Here is a 24,244-nt window from a genome sequence, read left to right as displayed (position 1 = left end):
TGATAAGAAAAATAGAAGTAAAATTGTGTTTATTTGAAGGTGACAAAATTGCTTTTGTATATGAAGATTCAGAGCCTACTATAATTTAAAAAACGAGTTTAGGGGCACCTGGGTGGCTCAGTGGGTTAAGCATCTGCCTTAAGCTTGGGTCATGATTCCAGGGTTCTGGGATCCAGCCCAGCAACTGGCTCCCTGCTTAACAGGGAGCCTGCTTCTCCTTCTTGCTCTGCTATTCCCCCTGCTTGTGCTCTCTCTGACTTGCTATCTTTTTGTCAAATAAAAATCTTAAAAAAAATGACTTTGGCAAGTTTGCAGGACACAAGATCAACATGTAAGAACTTACAGTTTTTCTACATACAACCTACAAATAAGCAGAAATTAGTGTAAAAAATAACACCGTTAACAGTATTAAGAAAAAAGAAATACTATAGAAGAAAAGATCATTATACAAGAAACTATGGTGTTTTTATATACTACCTACAAACAACTGGAAATTGATAATACACAAAAATGCCATTAGAATTAGTATCAAAAAGAAGAAATACTTAAGGTCAAATATAAGATGTGAAAGCCCTATTCATAATTACTACAAAATATTCCTGTACTAAATTAAAGACCTAAATTTTTAAATAGATATCCCATGTTCATGGGTGTGAAGACTCAATATGCTAAGAAGTTAATCCTCCCCAAGCTGATGTCTGTATTCAGTGTGATGACAATCAAAATCCCAACAGGTACTTTGATAGGAATTGCATTAAATGTATAGATTGCTTTAGGTAGCATAGATATTTTCACAATATTTATTCTTCCAATCCAGGAGCATGGAACATTTTTCCATTTCTTTGTGTCTTCCTGAATTTCTTTCATGAGTACTTTATAGTTTTCTGAGTATAGATTCCTTGCCTCTTTGGATAGGTTTATTCCTAGGTATCTTATGGTTTTGGGTGCAATTGTAAATGGGATTGACTCCTTTATTTCTCTTTCTTCTGTCTTTTGTTGGTGTAAAGAAATGCAACTGATTTCTGTGCATTGATTTCCTTACACCACACACAAAAATAGACTCAAAGTGGATGAAGGACCTCAATGTGAGAAAGGAATCCATCAAAATCCTTGAGGAGAACACAGGCAGCAACCTCTTTGTCTTCAGCCACAGCAACATCTTCCTAGGAACATCACCAAAGGCAAGGAAAACAAGGGCAAAAATGAACTATTGGGATTTTATCAAAATCAAAAGCTTTTGCACAGCAAAGGAAACAGTTAACAAAACCAAAAGACAACTGACAGAATGGGAGAAGATATTTGCAAGCAACATATCAGAAAAAGGGCTAGTGTCCAAAATCTATAAAGAACTTAGCAAACTTAGCAAATTCAACACCCAAAGAACAAATAATCCAATCAAGAAATGGGCAGAAGACATGAACAGACATTTCTGCAAAGAAGACATCCAGATGGCCAACAGACACATGAAAAAGTGCTCCATATCACTCGGCATCAGGGAAATACAAATCAAAACCACAATGAGATATCACCTCACACCAGTCAGAATGGCTAAAATTAACAAGTCAGGAAATGACAAATGCTGGCGAGGATGTGGAGAAAGGGGACCCCTCCTACACTGTTGATGGGAATGCAAGCTGGTGCAACCCTTCTGGAAAACAGCATGGAGGTTCCTCAAAATGTTGAAAATAGAACTACCCTATGATCCCGCAATTGCAATACTGGGTATTTACCCTAAAGATACAAACGTAGTGATCCAAAGGGGCACGTGCACCCAAATGTTTATAGCAGCAATGTCCGCAATTGCCAAACTATGGAAAGAACCTAGATGTCCATGAACAGATGAATGGATAAAGAAGATGTGGTATATATACACAATGGAATATATGCAGCCATCAAAAGAAATGAAATCTTGCCATTTGCGATGATGTGGATGGAACTAGAGCATATCATGCTTAGCGAAATAAGTCAAACAGAGAAAGACAACTATCATATGATCTCCCTGATATGAGGAAGTGGAGATGCAACATGGGGGGTTAAGGGTGTAGGAGAAGAATCAATGAAACAAGATGGGATTGGGAGGGAGACAAAACATAAGTGACTCTTAATCTCACCAAACAAACTGAGGGTTGCTGGGGGGAGGGGGGTTGGGAGAAGGGGGTGGGGTTATGGACATTGGGGAGGGTATGTGCTATGGTGAGTGCTGTGAAGTGTGTAAACCTGGCGATTCACAGACCTGTACCCTGGGGGATAAAAATATATGTTTATAAAAAATAAAAAATTAAAAAAAAATAATCCCAACAGGCTTTCTCTTTCAGATACCTTACAATAACTTAAATTCATACAATATACAAAGGACCTAGAAAAATAAAAAAAGATTCTGATGAAAAGTGGAGGAAAAACACTATTTGATTTCAAGAGTTATTAGCTAATGTAATGAAGAAAATAGTATTGGTGTAAATATAGACAGATATATCAGTGTAAAGAACAGAGAATCTAGAAATAGGCCCACATGTAAATGGATAATTTATTTTTGATAGGATGCATGGGCAATATTTTTTTTCTTAATTTGACAGACTGAGATCAAAAGTAGGCAGAGAGGCTGTCAGGGGGTATGGGGGAAGAAGGCTTCTGCCCAGTAGAATGCCCAATGTGGGGCTCGATCCCAGGACCCTGGGATCATGATCTGAGCCGAAGGCAGAGGCTTAACCCACTGAGACACCCAGGCGCCCTAGATACATGGGCAATTTAGTGGAGAACATATAGTCATTTTAACAAATGATGATGGAACAAAGAGATATCTATATGTAGACAAATGAAATTTGGTCCCTATCATGCAGCACATAAAATAGTTAAAATGGATTGTAGATGTGACTATAAAATATAAAATACCAAGAATATAGGAGAATATCTTGTAAACTGGGGCTCAGCAAAGTTTTCTTAGATAGGCACCAAATATATGATCCATAAAGAAATACATTGATTAATTGGTCTACATCAAAATAAAATATTTCTGTTCTTTGAAAGACCCTGTTAAGGGTGAGAAGATATTTGAAAATCAGATATCTGATGAAGGACTTGTTTCCAGAATATATAAAGACATTTCAATGCTTAATAATAAGAAGATAAAATACAAATGGGCAAAAGGTTTAAACAGACATTTAACCAAATATATATAGATGAGAAATAATTATATGAAAGATGGCCAACATCACTAGCGTTGAGGGAAAGGAATATTAAAAGCCACAGTATGAATCTACTATATTTTTGTTAGAATGTCTAAAATTAAAAAGACTGGGGGCACCCGGGTGGCTCAGTTGGTTAGGCATCTGCCTTCAGCTCAGGTCTTGATCCTGGGGTCCTGGGATCGAGCCCCACATTGGGCTCCCTGCTCAGAAGGTTCCTTCTGCCCCTCACCCCACTTGTTCTCTCAGTCTCTTTCTCTTTCAAATGAATACATTAAAAAAAATCTTAAAAAAAAAGACTAATTATACTAAGTGTTGGTGAGGAACGTAGAAAACAGCTAAAACTCTTATACACTGCTAATGGAAATATAAAATAGCACAACCAAATTGGAAAAGTGATGGTTTCTCAAAAAGTTATATGATCCTACCCCTTAGTATTTACCCAGGAGACATGGAGACATATCATTATACAAAGACCATATAAAGAATAACTGCATGAAAGAAGGCAGACAAAGACAGTGTACATACTGTATGATTCCATTTCATAAAATTCTATAAAATTCAAATTAATGAATAACAGCAGAAGATACATCAGCAGATGCCAGGGGACAGAGGTATTTACAAAGGGGCACAAGGAAATTTTGGAGGTGATGATTGTTTGTTAACATGATTGTGATGATTTCACAAGTGTATACATATATTAAAAAAATTCAGGTTGTAAACTTTATTGTATATATTGAGTATGCTTCAATAAACTTGATAAAAAGAAATTAATTTAAATAATCATATGTTTATGGATTTCATTGATATCCTGATATTTACATTAATAAGTATAATACTGTGGTATAATTACATTAAATCTCTTTTATTTTACAGAACAGGACAGTTGGGAAACCTGACAGCTCCTTGTAATTCTCACTGTAAATGCTCATCTTCATTTTATTCTGCTATCTGTGGAAGAGATAATATTGGATATTTTTCTCCTTGCTATGCAGGCTGTACACTATTTAAAACATTAAATGATGGCAAGGTAATTATTTTTTATTATGCTTCTCCCTCTGGCTGGTCTTTGTGAGGGGGAGAGAGCAAGAGAGATCTTTATTTATTGTGACCAATGGGCATTATACTACCCCCATAGAAAGCAATAATGTCTTTTTTTTTTTTAAATAATGTCTTTTGTTATTTATACACCTACATAAAAATGTGTTTTTTCCTGTTATATACAGGTCACTTTTTAAAAATAGCATATTAGCATACCTGACCAACTCCGGTTCCTCATAGTCAGGTTTTCACCAGTGTATGACTTAATACTATATCTTCAATTGTTTTTAATGAATATCAATATAAAAAAGGTTACATACACTTTAAAAATATCTCTTCTTAAATGTTACAGTATATGTTTTAAATGATACTTTAAGTCTTTAAAATATATTACTATGGAAAACGTTAAGTGTAAGAGAAAATAAAAAAGCATGCTGAACTCCTATATGTCCATTACCTCTCTTCAGCAACTTATTAACTTAGGGAGAATCTTACTTTATATTCCTTCCAACTTCTTCTCCTCCATTTCAGTTTGAAAAAAACAAACGACCTTTTTAAATGCTCATGTTTTCACTACAGTATAAAGCCTAATTGTTTGACCTCTGTGTTTTGAACCCATGTGATATTCAAGAGCTAAAACAGCCACCATAGATTTCCTTCTTTCTTTTCTTGGGGGATTCTCTTTTAGGGAATCCTTAGGGATTTTTTTCTTTTTCATAAAAGTGTTTATAATCTTCTTGCATTTGTCTAGGAGTAATTAACTCAATGAGTAGCAGTGATAGAAGTAATCCACAAAATTGTCACTCAATCTGTGTGGTAACATTTGATACTGAGGAAAATTGCAAGAAGAATAAAATATTTTGGACAAATATTAAAGCTGTTAAAAATTATCCGGAATTAGGCTTGATAGAATTAATGGCTCTGAAGGGAAGTGGAAAATAGCCAAAGCTATTTATAGAATTTGATTAATACAAATTGATATGGATAGAATGATTAATAGATGTTAAATGATTAATGCAATTTGATATGGATGGAACTGATGAATAGTTAAAATATGCTTTAATTTCAAATGGGAAATAATTGATACCAATATAAATCTTATAAATTATAAATAATTTTATTAAACAAATATTTAATAATCTCATTAAATAATTTAATTTTATTAAATGTTATTAAATGACAATTAAATAAAAGAAATAGTATATATAAAAAGTAATTTTGTATATAAATGATGTTAATGGAATTCCCGCCATTGAAAATATTTTTTCAGTTATTTTAAATATCAGGATCATGGTGCTTTTCCCAAAGATTGCTCTATTATAACAGGAGCCTCATTCCTATTATCTATGAAGGGGAATATTAATCTTGCCCAATACATTAAGAATTTTAAGAAGCCAGGCTTTAAAATCTCCTTCCATTGGCACATCCTTAGAATATTTTAACTTCATTTACTCACTTTCCACCTTAGTTTTATTTTTATCATCTACTGTATTTCTTCATGTATTTTAAATAATATGAACTATTATTATTGTTTTGTAAAGTCAGTATACACTTATATTTACTCATTTCCTTGTATTTCCATGTTTTCATATGAGATTACTTTCTTTCTTCCTGAAGAACCATATTTCACCTTCATTTCTGAAAAACAAAACAAAACAAAAAACAAAAACCGTTTCACTGGGTCTGGAATTCTATATTGGCAGTGATCAGCCCACCCCCAATCCTGCCACCCTGGAATTTAAAAGATGCCATGTGATTGTCGTATATATATCTCTTACTGCTTGGTGGCTGTTAGGATTTTCTTTTTGTTTTTGGTTCTCAGCAGTTTTACTTTGATAGTCCTAGATTGGATTTTCGTTACACTTACTTTGCTTGGTTTCCACAGAGCATCTTTGGTCAGTAGATTTATGTGGTTCTGTTGGAAAATTCTCAGCTGTTGTTTCTCCCTTACTCTCTTCTCTTTTTTGTGGGCAGTGGGGAACCATAAGTTAATTTACTATTGCTACCTGATGAATTACCACAGGCCTAGCGTCTTTAAATAATTCTGTTTATTTCACAGTTCTAAGGTCATATTTCCAGACGCCATGACCGGGTTCTTTGTTGAGTGTCACAGACTGAAATCTGTGTGTTGACTGGGCTGTGCTCCTTTCTGGAGGCTCTGGGAAAGATTCTGCTTCCGAGTTCATTCAGGTTATTGGCCATTCTGTTGTTTTGGGATGTAAAGAATGAGGTCTTTGTTTCCTTGCTAGCTGTCAACTGAAGACCCATTTTAGCTCTTATAAGCTACCCCTATTCTTTTCTGCATGATTCCCTTTGTCTTCAAGGCTGGAACAGATAGTCACTCCTATATCACATGCTTTGAATCTCTAATTTCAGAAAAATCCCAGTACTTTTCAAGGCTTACCTAGTTAGGTGAGGTTTATCCTCTCTCTTTTATAGTCATCTATACCACATAACATAATTTACTAAGGGGAGAGAATTTCAGCAATTCATAGTCCTCAGAATCATGCAGGCTTATGCAATGGGGGTGAGAATCTTAGGTGGCATCTTAGAATTCTACCCCACACCCTTACAAATAGGCTTTCCGCTGTGTTTACTCACCATGTTTTTCAGTTCTAACATTTATGTTTTTGTAGGATGCAAAACCCTGGTGAAATTCTCCATCATTTAAAATATTTTATCCATTTCCCCCTCTCTTTCCTGGAAATTATTAATCATTGCTATTTTAACTTTCCTACTGTTAGGTACATTATGTGGATCATCCATGAGTCTTACTTGTATTTGTTCTTCTCTTAATGATAAGCCAATTATTTTATCTCCCAATAAAATTTTACAATTGTCTATTTCTCTGTTTCAGCTTCATGTATTTTTAGACTATTCTATGTATACACATTGATAATTGTTACATCTCATTACTGAGTTATTTTCATTTTTATTAAGTGTCTTTTTCCATCCCTGGTCATTGTCTTTGTCTTAACATCTGTATCTTATTTTAAAATTTTTAAAATTAAAAAATATATATTTATTTATTTATTCATGAGAGACAGAGATCAGGGTCAGCAGGAGAAACAGGCTTCTCATGGAGCAGGGAGCCCAATGGGTGACTCAATCCCAGGACCCTGGGATCATGACCTGAGCCAAAGGCAGATACCTAACCAGTTCAGCCACCCAGGTGCCCATTAACATCTATATTTTAAATAGTTACTTTAGCTTTCTCTTGCTGACTGTTTCCGTGTATATCTTATTTCATCATTTTATGTTCCAACTATTTGTGTCTACATTTAAAGTGTTTCTTATAGTCAGCATGTAATATGGTTTTGCTTTTTCTTCAATGCTGCTAATCTATTTTTTTTTAAGATTTACTTATTTATTTGAGATAGAGAAAAAGAGCGTGTGCAAGTGGGGGGAGGGGCAGAGAGGGAGGGAGAGAATCTCAGACTCCCCACTAAGTGAGGAGCATGACATAACTGATCTCACCCCCCTGAGATCATGCATGACCTGAACTGAAATCAGAATTGGACGCTTAACCAACTGAGCCATGCAGAAGCCCATCTGCTAAATCTCTTTTAACTGAATTTTTCTTCTATTGGAATTTATTGTAATTATTGATATAATGGATTTGGATCTACCTTCTTTTTTTTAATTATTTGAATTGAATATATGTTACTATTTTATTTTAATGTAACTTTTGGCATTTTGATTATATTGCTTTGAATATGACTCCATGGTCCTTCAACCCTTCCAGGGCCAAATGTCTTGTGGTTCTACCATTTGCTCACTAAACCTTCTTCTTATTTTCATTTTCCCCTTTGTCAGCCTAGGTTCTATTGTCTGCAACCATTTATTATGCATTTATCTTTTGTCTAAATTTCAGGTCCACTTTTCATTGTTCTCTGTATTCCTCATTGTTCAAGGAGAATGAACTATAGGATGAGAGCGTCCTTGGCTTCTGACTGGGCTAAGATAATAAAAAGTTCTAGTAGAAAATCAGCTCAAGTCATGATCTCAGGGTTATGAGATCAGACCCATGTCAAGCTTCTCACTCAGTGGGGAGTCTGAGATTCTCTCCCTCCTTCTCTACCCCCCCCCCCCAACTTGCAAACATTCTTTTTCTCTCTCTCAAATAAATAAGTAAAAAAAAATTTTTTTAACCTGGAATTTACTTTTTTTCAGATAACCACAAGGCTCACTTCCTTATCTTCTTCAAATCCCTGCTCAAATATCACTGCATCACTGAGACATTCCCTAATCATGCTAGATTCACTTCTATAATCTCTACATTTTTTCCTTGATTTATTTTTTCCTCCAAAGTATTTGTCACCATGTGTTTCATTATAAAGTGGTTTTTTAAAATTACCTGTTTTATCCAAGTTATCTACGTGATGGCAGGGATTTCTTTTGTATTGTTTACTATGTTTTCCCAGCACCTAGACTGGTGTTTGGCACATGGGCACTAAAAAGAATATGGTGGAATAAATTAACTACAATTTGAATATTTGGATATTTCCAGTTATTATCTAACAGATCTACAATCACATAACAACTGTGCCAAAGAATCTGACATGATTTTGAATCACAGTTTTATGAATCACTCAAATTCAAGTCATCTTTGTTTCCTCTTATTCTTTAACTGGTAACCTAGTTCCATATTTCTAGTGAATTTATTGTTATTTTTTAAAGTTAGAATATTTTCAGTAGACTAGTAAGTTGCTAACTAGTCTCTGTATCTCCAAGCTCTGTTTTGTTCTTTTTAGAAAATATTACCTATTCATTTTCTTTGATTATTCAACCCTACAACAACAACCCCAAATTTTCATTCGGGGCTACTTTGTGACTTTAATCGACTCTAGACTCTTTTGCCTTTGTAAGCCCCTTCCCTCACTTAAAAAAAAAAAAATAGTGTAAAATTTCATGGTATGGGGACAAGTGTGATCCCAGCTGGATTCATTTATTTTTTCATTATTATTATTATATTCATTTTTCCTTTAATTTTAGGAGACACTAAAACTCAAACATCTGATTGGGCCCTTAAAGTATTGTGGACCTTAGCCATTGTGCCTACTTTGCCTACTAGATAACAGCCCTCATCATTACATACAAAAGTCTTATCTTTTTCTCACGGTTCCAAAACCTTTACAGTTGGGTAAATGTCCATTTTTCAAGTCCCAGCTAAAAATCCACTTTATTTATTATCTTAATTGTCCTCATTTTATACAACTCTCCAAGAGTTATTTGTGCAATTGAATGTAAATACCTTTGGAGAAATTTTTTAGATTAATAGAATTTATCCAAAAAAACTCTAGTTATACACACATGCACACATATTTTCTTACATAAAATACCTAGGGCTTATCATTGATATGCAGAGTTAATGTAAGAATATTGACTCATAAAACTAGCTAGTGTCCCTGCAGTTATTTATTTTATTTTATTTTGCAATAACAGGAGTATTGCTTTATGACTATATTTTTAAAAGATCCTTTCTTATTTTCATTTTCCTAGGCATACTACAATTGTTCTTGCATTCAAGAAGGATTAACAACCTCAGATGAGCAGGGTGATTTTATTGATGCTAGACCTGGGGCATGCAATACAAAGTGCTATAAATTACCTTTGTTCATTGCTTTTATCTTCTCTACGATTTTATTTTCTGCTTTATCTAATACACCATGCACCCTGACCATCCTTCGGTATGTATATATTATTCAAAATCATTGTTCATTTAATGCATGAGAAAGCCAATTTTAGGAAGATTTTAGAATATTGCTATAAATGATTTACTCTTCTGTTTTGAGGTAGCAACTGTAAGAGAGGAAATTGTTATATTATCGAAATTCATATATTTGCTTATTTCTCTGTTTGAACGAATTTTATTTGCTTAAAGTTGATAACTGTCACATTTAGGTTCAATTAAATTTAACTTACAATGTGGTAACTTCTTATATAGGAAAATTGTTACATTGTCAAAATTTATGTATATGTTTAATTTTTTATTTTATCTAATTTATTTACATAAAGCATATAGATAACATTTAGCTTATCTTTAAAACTACTTGATTAAGTTGATTCAATACACCTGGAAAATTCATAAATAGAAAATTCTTAATTATAACACAAATGTGATTTTAATGTTGATTCATTAGTTACAGGTATTTATTAAATATTTGTTTCTGTATTAACCAGTTTGATTATGAAAAACATCAGTGTCATTAGCAAAGGAACACGACAATTTAAAAAATTTTAGAAAATCAGTACACAAGTTTTTCTAAATTAAAGCAACATTTGCTCTTATTTGTACTTTTTAAAAAATATATATTTTTAAAATTTATTTATTTGTCAGAGAGATCACAAGTGGGCAGAGAGGCAGGCGCAGAGAGGAGAGGAAGCAGGCTCTCTGTCTAGCAGAGAGTCCTATGCGGGGCTTGATCCCAGGACCCTGAGATCATGACTTGAGCTGAAGGCAGAGGCGTAACCCACTGAGCCACCGAGGTGCCCCTATTAGTACTTTCTGAATATGTGAAATATATTTAGTATTTCTTTTCATCGTATTAGTAAAATAGTCATTTATTATTTTCAATTATTTTTTCAAGAGACTAGCATAAAACTTTAAGTCATGAGGATCACTTTGTCCCCTGGGAAAACAGACTAGAAAACATAAATAAATGTATGCAAAAACAATTCTGAGAACTTGGGGACATGTGGTTTCTGCTTTCAATTAACTTGCAATTTAGATAGGAGACAAAAGTTGGACATACCCCTACAGTGAAGCAGCTTTTTTATCCATTCTTCAGTGTCGGACTAAATTACAGCGACCAATAAGATATATGCCTTGCCTTCAAGTTGCTTAGAGTATAGGAGGAGAAAAAACACATAAGTATAGTGGCTACTTAAAGGTGCCTTGATTGAAGCTTGGAGAGATTGACGCTGGAAAATGTGGAAGAAATGGTAATTCTTATCTAGGATGATTGGGAAGTGCTTATAGAAGGTATGGTGCTTGAACTGAGTTAGGAAGATAAGTGCTTTGTTATAATGCAAGTAGATTCAGGGAAATTTCTTAACAGGAAAACTGAACAGTGAAAGTAGAGGCAAAAATGTGTGAAATATCTTGGCAAGGAGTTTGTTATGACTGGAGTAGCGCAATGGTAAATGAGACAGGGAGGTTTGTATTCTATAAGGGTCTGATCATGGAAGGGTTTCCTTGCCATATTAACATGAATTTATGCACTAGGAGGCCATTGAAAATAATAAACCTCAGAATTTAAAGTGACCAACTATGCAATTTAGATAGTATACTTTGAAGATAGTGTAAAAAGATGAAGCTGAGGGAAAAACTAGAGAAAAAGGAAAGTACTTAAGATACCATTTTTTAATTTAATAGTGGTATTTAGACATACAGGTGATGGAATACTTTTGAAAAACATTTAGTTTAGTTATAAGGGCAACATTATTTGTTTGATGTTCCTCATACAAAATATAAAGGATTATGTGCAGATTTCCAGTCCAGGGAGCTAACTTAATTACAGTCCATTAACTGAGATAGGAAATTCAAAAAGAGAATGCTTAGATTAAAAATCATCAGTATAATGTTAAACAAACCTTATGTAAAGTTCATGTGAAACATCCAAGCAAATATTTCCAGGAATGAGGTGAGGCAGACGTTAGTAATATTCCAGAAATTTAATTCTGAGTCTTCTCACTTCTCCTTGTAACTATACAAAACAATAAGAAAATGAATAAAATAAATAAGGAAAATAAAACACACATGCCTATGTGCATATGCACGCACACACTCATATGCTATAGTTTCTGTGTAATTATAAAATAGATAAAAAATCACAATGTTTAAATTACATGTAAGTATTGCCAAAATTGAAGCAGAATTGGAAGCCAGCTTGTAGATTCACAAAGATGTTACAAAGCCTGGCATGAAATATGGAGAGGATCTCAGGATTGACAGACCTCCTATATCTCTTCAGAATATATTTCTGCTCAGAAGGAGAAGGCTCCACCTTATAATGGAAGTTTTGGGAGCACAACCTAAGTAGATGAGTCAAGGTAGACTCTTTCTGGAAAGAATGAAAGAAAAGGCCTGGAAAATGCCCAGGAGCTCCAGACATAGCAGATCTCAAAAAGTGCCAGCAAAGTGTACCTTCTATAATTGAATGCATAACATTAGAAAACAAGAAATATGAAGAGATCTCAGAAGCCCATGGCTTGCAGTAGAAGTTCTTTTGAGGTAGACCAGAATTGGAGAGGCACAGGAGGTAGAGCCATACATAGGAATCATAGTTAATCATAGCCTGTCAACAGAGGAGATAACTTTAGTTTTGAAGCTTGGAAGCCCTGCTTTATGTTCCATTATCATAACCTGTCTCTAATTTAAGAAAGTTCATCTTATCATATTGTATAGCCTGGTTTCCACTTATTCAAGTGGAAAAGGAAAGGTTTCTGCCTTCATACCAAATAGCCATAGTAAAAGAAAAAGTTGTTAAACATTACTACACACAATGAAAGCTCAATAGAATACTATTACTGTGAATCAGATAAAAATATAAATGTAGCTATATGTAAGTTTAAGCTAAAAATAATTTTTTAAAATATGGCCACAAAATGAGAAAATAGCTAGATAAAAGTGGTTATGGAATGCAAACTAACAAAACTCAGGAAAGAAATTGAGAGGAAACAATTCAGAAATGTGAACAAAATTACAAAGCACACAGGGAAGAAAAGACAACATATAAACCAACTGTGGCTGAGAAAGAGGGAGGGAGAGCAGGAGGGAGAAATGGAGAATATATAATGAAAATAAGAAACAAGTATTAGAAAAAAAGGGACAAAAATAGAAGATAGGAAAAGAAGATCCAACATACACATAATTGAAGTTCCCAATGAAGAAAACCAAAACAATCCAACAATAAATCTCAGGTTAAACTTTACTGAAATGATATTTAATAAATACTGAAAGAGTAAGCAATAATAATAAACAATGAATATATACTGAAATATAAAATATTTACATATTAAAATGGCACACCAAGTTTCTAAGGAAACTGACTCAAAACAGTCAATGCTGAAATATATAATAGTAAAAATATTGTATTTAGACATGAAGAAATACTTCTTTTGCCATTTAAAAAAAGAGGAAAGCAAAAAAATTTGGCACTGGATTTCTCAACAGCAATATTCACCTCTACAAAACTAGAGAGACACTTAAAAGATTGCTGAGGAAAGAAAATATGAGTTAATTATTCTATCATCAACAAACTTCCTTACAATTATAAATAGTTTTGATGTGGCAGAACCAAGGAAATGTTGTTATGAGATACTTCTTAAGAATTGACAGCAAGACAAGTTATAAATAGCCAAGATATGATTGGGAAAACTTTGATAAAATGTCCGTTGGTGAGCATTAGCTATATTAAACTAAACAGGTTTAACTGCTTATATTTAACTAATATATCTTCTAAATATAATTAATTTATGCTAGAACTAAGACAAATACTAAGCTGAGCATAAGGGTTACAAAAGAGAATTCAAAGTAATATGATTTGATAAGGTAGAAATTATATAACAAAAATGAGTGAAGAAAACAGATCAAAAGAAGGACAGCTTACTGGATGCCTAATAGATAATAAATGAGGAGTCAAGGGAAATCAACTTTATAGACATTTTACTGAAACATAGAATATATTCAGAAGAGTGCATATATCACTTGTATATAGTCTGGTGCATTTTTATAAAGTGAAGACACCAGTGTAACCACAATCCAGTTCAGGAAATCAATAATTATAAATATTCCAAAAATCCTTCCAGGAATAACTTCTTTCTTGTCACCAAGTCTTTCATTCCTTAAGGTTACCATTATCCTGGGGCACCTGCGTGGCTCAGTGGGTTAAAGCCTCTGCCTTTGGCTCGGATCATGATCCCAGGTCCTGGGATTGAGCCCCCATCGGGCTCTCTGCTCAACAGGGAGCCTGCTTCCTCCTTCCCTCTCTGCCTGCCTCTCTGCCTACCTTGTGTCTGCCAAATAAATAAATAAAACCTTTAAAAAAAGTTTACCATTATCCTGAATTCTATGCTGAATAGGTTAATTTGTTCTGTTTGTATTTTATGTGTATAGGAGATTATTGCACATAGTCATTTGTGTCTAGATTGTGTTACTCAACAATTTGTTTCTAAGAGTCAATATTGTTGCATGTAAAAGAAATTATCTTCATTGCCCTATAGTATTGCTGTCCAACTGTATATTCTAAATTAATGAAATGTTTTATATATCTACAGTCCAAAATAGTGGTCTCTATTCACATGTGTATGTTGACATTTGAAACACAATTAAGTTGAATGAGACACTGGACTTTAATTTTTATTTAGTTTTAGCTGATTTAAATTCAAGTAGGCATAAATAGTTAATGGTTACCTTATTGTATAGCCTGGTTTATAGTAGTCCATTGTATGAATATACTAAAATTTGTCCATTGTTCTATGGTTAACGTTTTCAGTTTAGGGCTGTTAGGATTGCTGTTTCCATGAACATTTTTGTACCTGTTTTTGGGGAAAAATATGAATGCATTTCTATTGAATACATATTAAAAGAACAGAATTGCTGGGTTATAGGGTTTATGTACATTAAGCTTTTTAATTTTAAAAGTATTTGCCCAAATTCATTCTTCTAGCAGTCTGTTATTGTTTTTTTTTTAACGAGCAATTTTGATGGGTATGTGTTAATATTTCAAAGTGGTTTTAAATTTCTTATTTAAAGGACTGATATGGTTGAACACATTTTCTTGTACTTCTTAGCTATATGAAAGTGCAATTTTTTCAAATATCTGTTTCATTCCTTTTTCTTTTTTTACATTGGGTTGTCTGTTTATTATTGATTTGTAGGATTTCTTTTTTTTTTTAAGATTTTATTTATTTGACAGAGAGATCACAAATAGGCAGAGAGACAAACAGAGAGAGAGATGAGGAGAAGCAGGCTCCCTGCTGAGCAGAGAGCCTTATGCGGGACTCGATCCCAGGCCCCTGGGATCATGACCTGAGCCGAAGGTAGAGGCTTAACCCACTGAGCCACCCAGGCGCCCCTGTAGGATTTCTTTCTATATTTTTTATATAACCCAAGTCAGGAATTACTGATCATATATTCATAACAAATACTTTTTTTTTTCCAATTCAATGGCTTGCCTTTTTGGCTGTAATAATGTCAGTTTTTGAGGGAAATAAATTTTTGATTTTAATGTACTATTTAAGAAATATTTCCCTAAGCAGAATCATGAGAACATTTACTACATTATTTTAATAAAAGTTATGAAATAATTCAGCTGGGAATTTTTAAAATATAATATAGGAATCTAGTTTCATTTTTTTTATTTTATGCATACTAAGAGACTCTCCACCTTTTACTTAAAGGCTATACTTACCCTGTAGCAGTGTACAAGAGATGCTATATATGTGGCTCTGTTTCTGTATCTATTCTGTTCCCTTGGTTTATTTATGCATCACTGCACCAGTATTCCACTGTCTTAATTGTTGTATAGTTATTGTGAATATTTGTATCAGTTGTTGTTGTAAGTCCATCTTTGAGACTTTCTTGGCCATTCTTGTATTTTGAGGTGATTGAAATCCAACTAGTCAATAAAAATATGATAAGATTTAAAAAATAACATTTTATTTGATAGAGAGAGTGTGCAGGAGGGAGGGGCAGAGAGAGAAAGAGAATCTTCAAGCAGACTCCCTGCAGAGCAGAGAATGTATGTGTGTGTGTGTGTGTGTGTGTGAAAGACAGAGAGAGAGAGAGAGAAGGAGAAAGAAGCTAATCAATCTTTTTGCTTTTAATTTTCACTTTTCATCATTTCACTTTTATGCTTATTATATTTTTATTTTATTCACATATACCTTCTGTATATTGATATATATTCTTTTTCTGTCCAAATGTGAATATAGCTGTATCCCAAAAGTCTTAATATGTGTTTTTTTATTCTTTCAATTTAAATATGCCTTTCAATGTAATTTTTTATTTAAGTCATATCTTATTTAGAAGTGTATAGTTTAATTTCTAAACATTTGAATTTTTCTTATATATCTTATATTTGTATATAATATAAACATAATTAGTATTCTGTTTATTTTTAGATGGAGCCCACTGTGTTCAGGGAACATAATTTTATGTTTTCTTCCTTGAAAACTTCTTTGGACCTTTTTTTATTATGGTGCATTTGTCCATTATTGCATCATTTTTGCTGTATATATTTTGAGGCTTTATTAGTTGAAAAAAATTGAATTGCTACAACTTGTTTTATTGACCCTTTAGATCCTTTAGAAATATTCTAATATTCTTTTTTATCTCTAATAACTTTTTGTTTTAGAATTACTTTTTCTCACTTTAATATTGTTTTATCTACTATATTTCTGTTAGCATAATATACATTTTTCCATTCTATTACTTTCAATAATTCTCTGATTATACATATTTAAGGTATCTACTAAGAAGTCTGTAGTTGCCTTTAAAAAAATCTAATCTAATAACTTATTTTTTAAACTAGACTATATAGACTATTAAATTAAGAATAATTGGTGATATATTTGGATATTCGTCTCATTTTAGTATTTGCTTTACTATATTTTCTACTCATTCTTTTAGTTCTTTACTTCTTTTGCATTATTTTTAGCTTTCATTATTTTCCTTTTATTATTTTGCTAATTATATATTATTCTTCTTATAGTGGTCAAGACATCATAAGAGTATTTATGGTTTGTTAGAGTCAAATTAAATTAGTAGTTTTGCCACTTTCTGAATAATTCAAGGACCTAAGAATACTTTAACTCCATTAACTTTCTTCCAAACCTCTGTTATTGTTGTCATATATTCTGGTGCTACACAAATTTTACAATCTAATGGATATAATTTTATGTATATATTTAATATCATATTATCAGAATCTCTTTGTATTTTCCTGCATTTTTTCTTTCTTCAGAGATCATTTCTTTCCTCAAAAGAATTCTTTTACTGTGGGTCTGATGGAAATGAATCTTGTTCTTTTTGTTTGTTTGTTTAAAAATGTCTTTAATTCACCTTTATTTAAAAAAAATGAATGGGGGGGGGCGCCTGGGTAGCTCAGTGGGTTAAAGCCTCTGCCTTTGGCTCAGGTCATGATCCCAGGGTCCTGGGATCGAGACCCACATTGGGCTCTCTGCTCAGCGGGGAGCTTGCTTCCTCCTCTCTCTCTCTGCCTGCCTCTCTGCCTACTTGTGATCTCTGTCTGTCACATAAATAAAATCTTTTTAAAAAAATGAATAGGGAGGAGCTCTATTTTTATGCAGGAAGAAATCTTGAGAATACATTGTTACATGAAAAAATCAAGTACAGAACAGTGAATATAGTATGCTACCTTCTGTGAAGAAAGAGATACAGAGATATGCATTTACAATTATTTGTATTTGCATAAAGAACACTAGATATAAGCAAGAAAGAAATTAAAATGGTAGCCTAAAGGTAGCTCAAAGGAATGGGGTAGAAATAGATGTAGATGAAGGCAGGGGTAGAAGCAAGCAAGTTTCTCCAGCATATTCTCTTTATATTGTTTTGCTTTCCAAATCATGTAATTACACCACAAATGCAACAAATAAAGTTTAATTTTAAAAATACAGTAAGATTCAGAACCAAAGACATAAATTGTGAAATCTCTGACAAACAAATGATAATGAAAGTCAAGGAAGAGGGGTAGCATGGAGTACTTTGTAGCAGACCAATCATCCTATAGAGGCAACTAGAAAAACTGGGTTAAAGGATAAAAACCATGTATTTAAAGGCAGAAAAAATGACAGAGGACTAGAGGGATTAAAATTCTAGAGAGAGCAGAAGTTTTTAGAGGTGAACTGGAGATCTAAAGCTGTCCCTGAGGTTCTTGCCAATTCTTGACGAAGGCCAGCAGCTGACAGTCTGGACTAGGTCCAGATAGGGAGTCACTGCTGGAGACAAGCAAACTGGTAGAGTTTTTGGTGATCACGTGGGACTACGAGTGACAGAATTATTTTTTTCTCTGGAGAAATTAGTTAAAATCTGAGATGTGTGAGGCTGAAGTCTAAACAGAAAACTACCATGACTTATCTATATCTCTCCATGAAGATGCTCATTAATAAAAATAATATAAAATAATATAAAATAAAATGGTAAAATACATCAGAAATTTTAAAATGTATGTGGATTAAAATAAGATTTACAAGTTTAACCAAATAAATAAATAATAGTTGAAATAAAGGAAAACAAGAAAATAACTTAAAAGCAAAGAAAAATTAGTTCTTCAGTTCTTTCCTTTTCGTCCCACATTTAAAAAATAATGTTTATGTCTTCTCAGCTGTGATAGTTGCCAGAGATTCAAGCAAGAAGGTAGATGAGAACTTTAAAGAAAAATGTAGAATAAAAGAGAGATAAAAGTATCCAGTTCCCTGCTGCACTGGTAGCTGTTGGAGGGTGGCAAGAAAAGCAGCAAAAAATAAAATAAAATAAATTTTAAAAGTGTGTTTTTACTAGTAAGCAATTAGAATATTAAAACACATTGCAAATAAAATGCAGGGAAATGAAATGAGAAAATTATACAATAATCTAACTCAGTCCAAGGATTCAGACAGGGTGTTCTGGAAGAACTGACCTTTAAGCTGAGCCTTAAATGTTAGGGGCTGAGTATTTCACACAGTGGCAACATAGGCAAAGAGTCTAAGTGGGGGAAGCAGCTCCATAAGGTTGTTGTGTCATCGAATGTCATGAACAGGGAGGGTGATAAGGGCAAAAATGTGGTGTGAGGTGGTGAGTAATGATCACTGATGTGATGACTTTTGTAAAGTTTTCTGCAATTCTAGATGTTACCATAAGAACAAGGAGAAGCTGTTGAAAGATCCTAGTGGGGCAGTGAAATGATCAGAATTTCATAGTAAAAAAAAAAAAAAAATCACTTTGTTCCATGTAAAGTAGACTGAAAGGGTAAGGATGGTTGTTGGGAGATACATTAAGAAGTCATTCCTTTTTTTTAAGGGGTAAGATACAGCCTTGGAATAGGCCAGTAGTCTTAGAGATAATTTTTTTTTTAATCAGAGAAAGAGATATGAAAAAGTTGTATTTTTTAAAAAATCACAGTGTTTGGTTATTGAATCTGGTCAGTGAGGAAAAGGGGTGTCAAGAATGCCTCTTCACATTTTGGACTTGGACATGGCATGATGGTGGATGACAGTTCCACTTCTTGGGATAGGCAACACTAAGGGGAAGAACAGCTTTTGTGCAAAACAGTAACTTAAGTCTAGAACTGCTGTCTTTTAAGAAAGATATGAAGTGAAAATATAAATTTAGAAGTCATAAGAGATAGTAAAAGTTGCTTTTTTACATTTTGGAAGAGTACTAATGAATGTTTTGTTTATTCCACGAAATTCTGAAATCATTTTATCATAGCCTTACTTCATTAGATGATGTACCAAAAAATTCTCTTCATTGGTAAAAGATACTCATTTTCCATTAAATATTTTTAATACATATCTATTATTCATTTTGTGCTGTTCATTTAAGTGATTATGGAAAATCCTAGGAATCATTGCTCTTTTCATCTTGTTTTATATATATCAGAAAGATGGTTAATCAAACTGAAGATACATAAATACATCTTAATGATTATACTTGAGTTATGGTCAACTCTATCTATGCTTCCGAAAGCAATGATAAGCCATGTAAGAAAACTACCTATGCTAAATGAAGAAGAACACACAATTAAAGTTAGGGTTATTATTCATATTTCAACATTATACCAAGACCTATACAAAAGTGTGGTTCTAAAATGTGACACTTTCTTTTTCCTCCTTAAGAATCTGCTCATTATAGAAGTGTAAGTTATTTTTTTATTTAAAAATGTCATTCTCTTTTGAGGATTGGTTTATTTGTTTTCATTTTCCTAGTAGTAAACATCTAAGGAAAGAATGTATATTTTCACCAGGTTGATATGGGTAGAATTACCTCATTTTTAGTAAAATAGCCACAAAATATTGTATGTATGCTACATTTTAGTAAATGAGTCAGTTTGGATGAAAATACTGGTCCTACTAGTTTATTGTTCAAGTTCTAGAGCAAGGGAACAAAGGGTAAGCATAGAGTTTATTTAAAATAAGATGTAGCTCTTATTTTTTTTTTTTACTCCCTAGTATGTTCAAAGGTTGATTTTTTTATTGTATTTTCATTTTCCAAACTAGCATGTGGCATTATGCATGTTTTAAAACAAAAGGTTCATTTTTTTATATTTGGGAAAGTTATTTTTTGTTTATTTTAGCTTTTGAATAGGGAGGGTAACAGTCAGAGGTCCAGTAGGAAGACAAAGGCACCTTCCAATTAGGACAATTTAAGCAAGGCTGTAGAAAGTGACGATTTAAAATGTGGGTGGAGTATAAGAAATCACATGGTATAGTATAGTACCTCTGGTCTGTTACCACTTGGCTAGAGGAAAACAGGGATAGGAAGAAGAGAGACCTGTGGAGGGGACTGCTTTGCCTAGGGACCAAGTCAACCTATTATAACTCTGCAAGAGAGAGCCTGGGCAGGAACACCTTGACCTCACTTTCCTTCCTCACTCTGGAGCATCCAATTCGCAAACGCTAACTAGAAGACAGAAAACAAGAGAGCCTACTTATTTAGTACATTTAGGTCAGCCTTCCAAGACAGAGATAAAGGGGGAGCAATGTAGGGAGTGGATCTCACAGGGGCAAAAAAAAAAAAAAAGGAGAAATCGAAAACAGTGGGTATGCCCCTCAAAATGGAAAAGATAAGTGTGAGAGTTAGTGCAAAGTTTTTTTCAGCAAATGAAAAAGAGGCTGGGGCAGAAGGTTTGGTCTACAAATTCTTCCTCCTTGTGGAGAGCAAGAAGCTTTGGAATCAGTGGGCAAGGGGCAGGATATGAAGAAATTGAAGGAGTGGTGCTTCTTTGATTCACCTGAATGAACTCTGTCAACTGGCTAAAGATTCTTAGTTTAACTGACACACCGGAAAAAAAATAATCTTGAACCTAGCAAACATTCTCTATAGCTAATAATAATGATGTTTTAGTAATATCATTACTATTTGCTTGCAGGATTGTATCAGACAATCAACGTTCTTTGGCCTTGAGTTTGACCTTTATGATTTTGAGAATATTTGGTATGGACTTTTGGCAATCTTTTATTACACTGAATTGTTAATTTTTTTATGTGTGTCTACATGTATTTTTGGAATTTCAAATAAATAATAATGGTTAACTGACACAAAACAAGTGACTGGGGGAGCTGCTTTGCAGTATTTAGGAGATGATATTTATGTTAAAAAGACAATACCTAATGCAAAGCTCATCCTAACTGTCATATAAAATATGTATTAATATTATATTTGATTAGAACAATCTCTTTGATTAGAGGTATACTCATCAAGCTCCTAAAAGTGGTTTGGTAAGCTGAAACCAAACATAAAACCACAGGATTGCTTGTATGTTTGGAAAGTCACTAATCTAAACTAGCGCTTTTAAACATTTTCATGACTGAAGACTCTGACTCTGATGTTTTTAAGGATTTATAGCTAAAGAAAAAATTGGTTTTGCTTAGGGTAAAGCACTTTGTACTTCAGGCTTTCTTAATAGCAAAAACTAGCTTTCCAAATCTACGTTATGACTATATTAGCACCCCCAGTTCAAAAGTTGATTAAAAATATTAATAGGAAAAAAGTATTAATAGGACAAGGAAGCAAGATTGAACTGGATTGAAGTCTGAAAGATATATGATAAATGAAGTCAAGAATATAGAAAAATTGGGGCACCTGGGTGGCTCAGTGGGTTAAGCCTCTGCCTTCGTCTCAGGTCATGATCTCAGGGTGGTGGGATGGAAGCCTGGCATTGGGCTCTCTGCTCAGCAGGGAGCCTGCTTCCCTTTCTCTCTCTCTGCCTGCATCTCTGCCTACTTGTGATCTCTGTCTGTCAAATAAATGAATAGAATCTTTTAAAAAATGTAGAAAAAATTAAGTATGGTTTTGATGGAGATCAAAGAAATAATTTTATAACTAGATCAGTATGCGAGGTTAAAATTGCTTTTTTAATCAGGAAAAATTAGAGCATATTCTTGTGTGAATAATGACCATTAGATAAGGACAGATTTTTTTTTTTTTAAGATTTTGTATATTTATTTGAGAGAGAGAGAGAGAGCATGAGTCAGGGAGAGGGAGAAAGGGAGAGGGAAAAGCAGGCTCTGCAACGAGCAGGGAGCCCAATGCGGGATCCTGTCCTGAGCCCAAGGCAGACCAAGGCAGACACTTGTCCTTAACTGACTGAGTTACCCAGGTGCTCAAGGTCAACTTTTTTTTTTTTTAATTAACATATAATGTATAATTTGTTTCAGGGGTACAGATCTGTGAATCATGTCTTACACATTTCACACAATTCACAGCACTCACTATAGCACATATACTCCCCCATGTCCACAACCCAGCCACCCATCCTCCACCTGCCCCCAATCCCCCCGACCCCCCAGCAACCCTCAGTTTGTTTCCCTAGATTAAGAGTCTCTTATGGTTTGTCTTCTTCTCTGGTTTCATCTTGTTTCATTTTTCCTTCCCTTCCCCCCATGACCCTGCCACCCCAAGGACAACTTTGTAATGGGCAAAGGAACATTAGAAAAACAAAGTATATAAATAGTTTCAGCATCAGAAAGGAAGACAGGGAGACTAATACATTTTTGATGGAAGAGGGAGGAATGTGATATTTTAGATACAGACCGACTCTATATCTAACGGATTTTGCCAACAGAGAGTTTGAAGCAGAGGAAAGAGATTATCTGATTTACATTTAAAAGATAACTCTGCTTCTGAGGGAGAAATACTTACAGAAGATAAATGTGGAGGAAAAAAAGGCTTCTGCTGAAGTCCAAGTCAGAATTATATTAAATTGGATTCTGGGGGTTGTAAAAGAGACAGAGAAATCAAGATATGTCTAGAGTTAGTGTCACACAGATTTATTATCATGGGTTGGAAAAATAATGATGAAAAGTAGAAAAAAGTGTACAGGAGGCCTCAGTTTTTCATCTTGAGCAATTGTAAACAGAGTGTTAACGCTCAATGAGACTGGGAAAATTGGTGATGGACAGTGATCTTTGGCAGAAATCAAGAGTCATGAAGCATGAGGGCCCTGATAGAAGGAAGATGGTTAAGACATGTTAGTTCCGAGATCCTTTTTCTAGTGTCTTTGGGGTGGCTTTTTTCCCCCTAAGATTTTATTTTGAAGTCCTCTTTGCATCAAACTGGGGCTCGAACTCATAACCCCAACGTCAAAAGTCTTATGCTTCACCAACTGAGCCAGCCTGTCTTCCCACTGACTTTTTTAAAAAGTGACTTTTAATTCAATTTTAGCTGAAATTGTTGCTGAGCAGATTTGTCTCTGAGTATATAGAGATTTACCTCAGGCAGCACACAACTGTTCCTCTGGATTAGGGGTTCTCTGAATTTAGGGGGTGCTACAAACATACCAAAGCATTTACATTTTCAGTTATTTCTGTCAATATCTTGATAACAGATATACGTTGGATTATGAAACTAACTTATCATTGAAAATTTCACAATTTGAAATATTTGGAGGTACACTGAGTTCACAAAAATTATATTTAATCTCTTGTAAACACTTTCTCCTAAATTTTTAAATGAAAAATTAAAAGTTTTGAGATGTCAACTGCATAACAATATGTACACCATTCTAAAAATATGAAAGATACTAATTTTTTATACCTGTAGAGATAAGGATTTTTTTTTTTTTTTTAGATTTTTTCTTTATTTATCTGACAGAGATCACAAGTAGGCAGAGAGGCAGGCAGAGAGAGAGGAGGAAGCAGGCTACCTGCAGAGCAGAAAGCCCGATATGGGGCTCGATCCCAGGACCCTGGGATCATGACCCGAGCCGAAGGCAGAGGCTTAACCCACTGAGCCACCCAGGTGCCCCCGAGATAAGGATTTTTAAAAAAATACATTGTTTCCAGTTATTAGTAAT

The 24,244-nt window shown here is 33.8% G+C and overlaps 1 protein-coding gene across 2 annotated transcripts in view; it reads left to right on the top strand.

Annotated features, from left to right (window-relative positions):
• Positions 1 to 24,244, top strand: part of SLCO6A1 (solute carrier organic anion transporter family member 6A1) — a 90,854-nt gene that overhangs the window by 64,403 nt on the left and 2,207 nt on the right. For both annotated transcript variants that reach the window (XM_059175562.1, XM_059175560.1), the window contains exons 9-11: positions 4,059 to 4,212; positions 9,726 to 9,913; positions 21,320 to 21,384. In XM_059175562.1, coding sequence (XP_059031545.1) covers positions 4,059 to 4,212; positions 9,726 to 9,913; positions 21,320 to 21,384 — 407 coding nt within the window. The remainder of the gene's footprint in view (positions 1 to 4,058; positions 4,213 to 9,725; positions 9,914 to 21,319; positions 21,385 to 24,244) is intronic.

This window comes from Mustela lutreola, chromosome 5, assembly GCF_030435805.1.
Source record: "Mustela lutreola isolate mMusLut2 chromosome 5, mMusLut2.pri, whole genome shotgun sequence".
NCBI classification, from domain to species: domain Eukaryota; kingdom Metazoa; phylum Chordata; class Mammalia; order Carnivora; family Mustelidae; genus Mustela; species Mustela lutreola.
The sequence above is the reverse complement of the archived record's forward strand: the minus strand, read 5'-3'. Positions and strand labels throughout refer to the sequence as shown.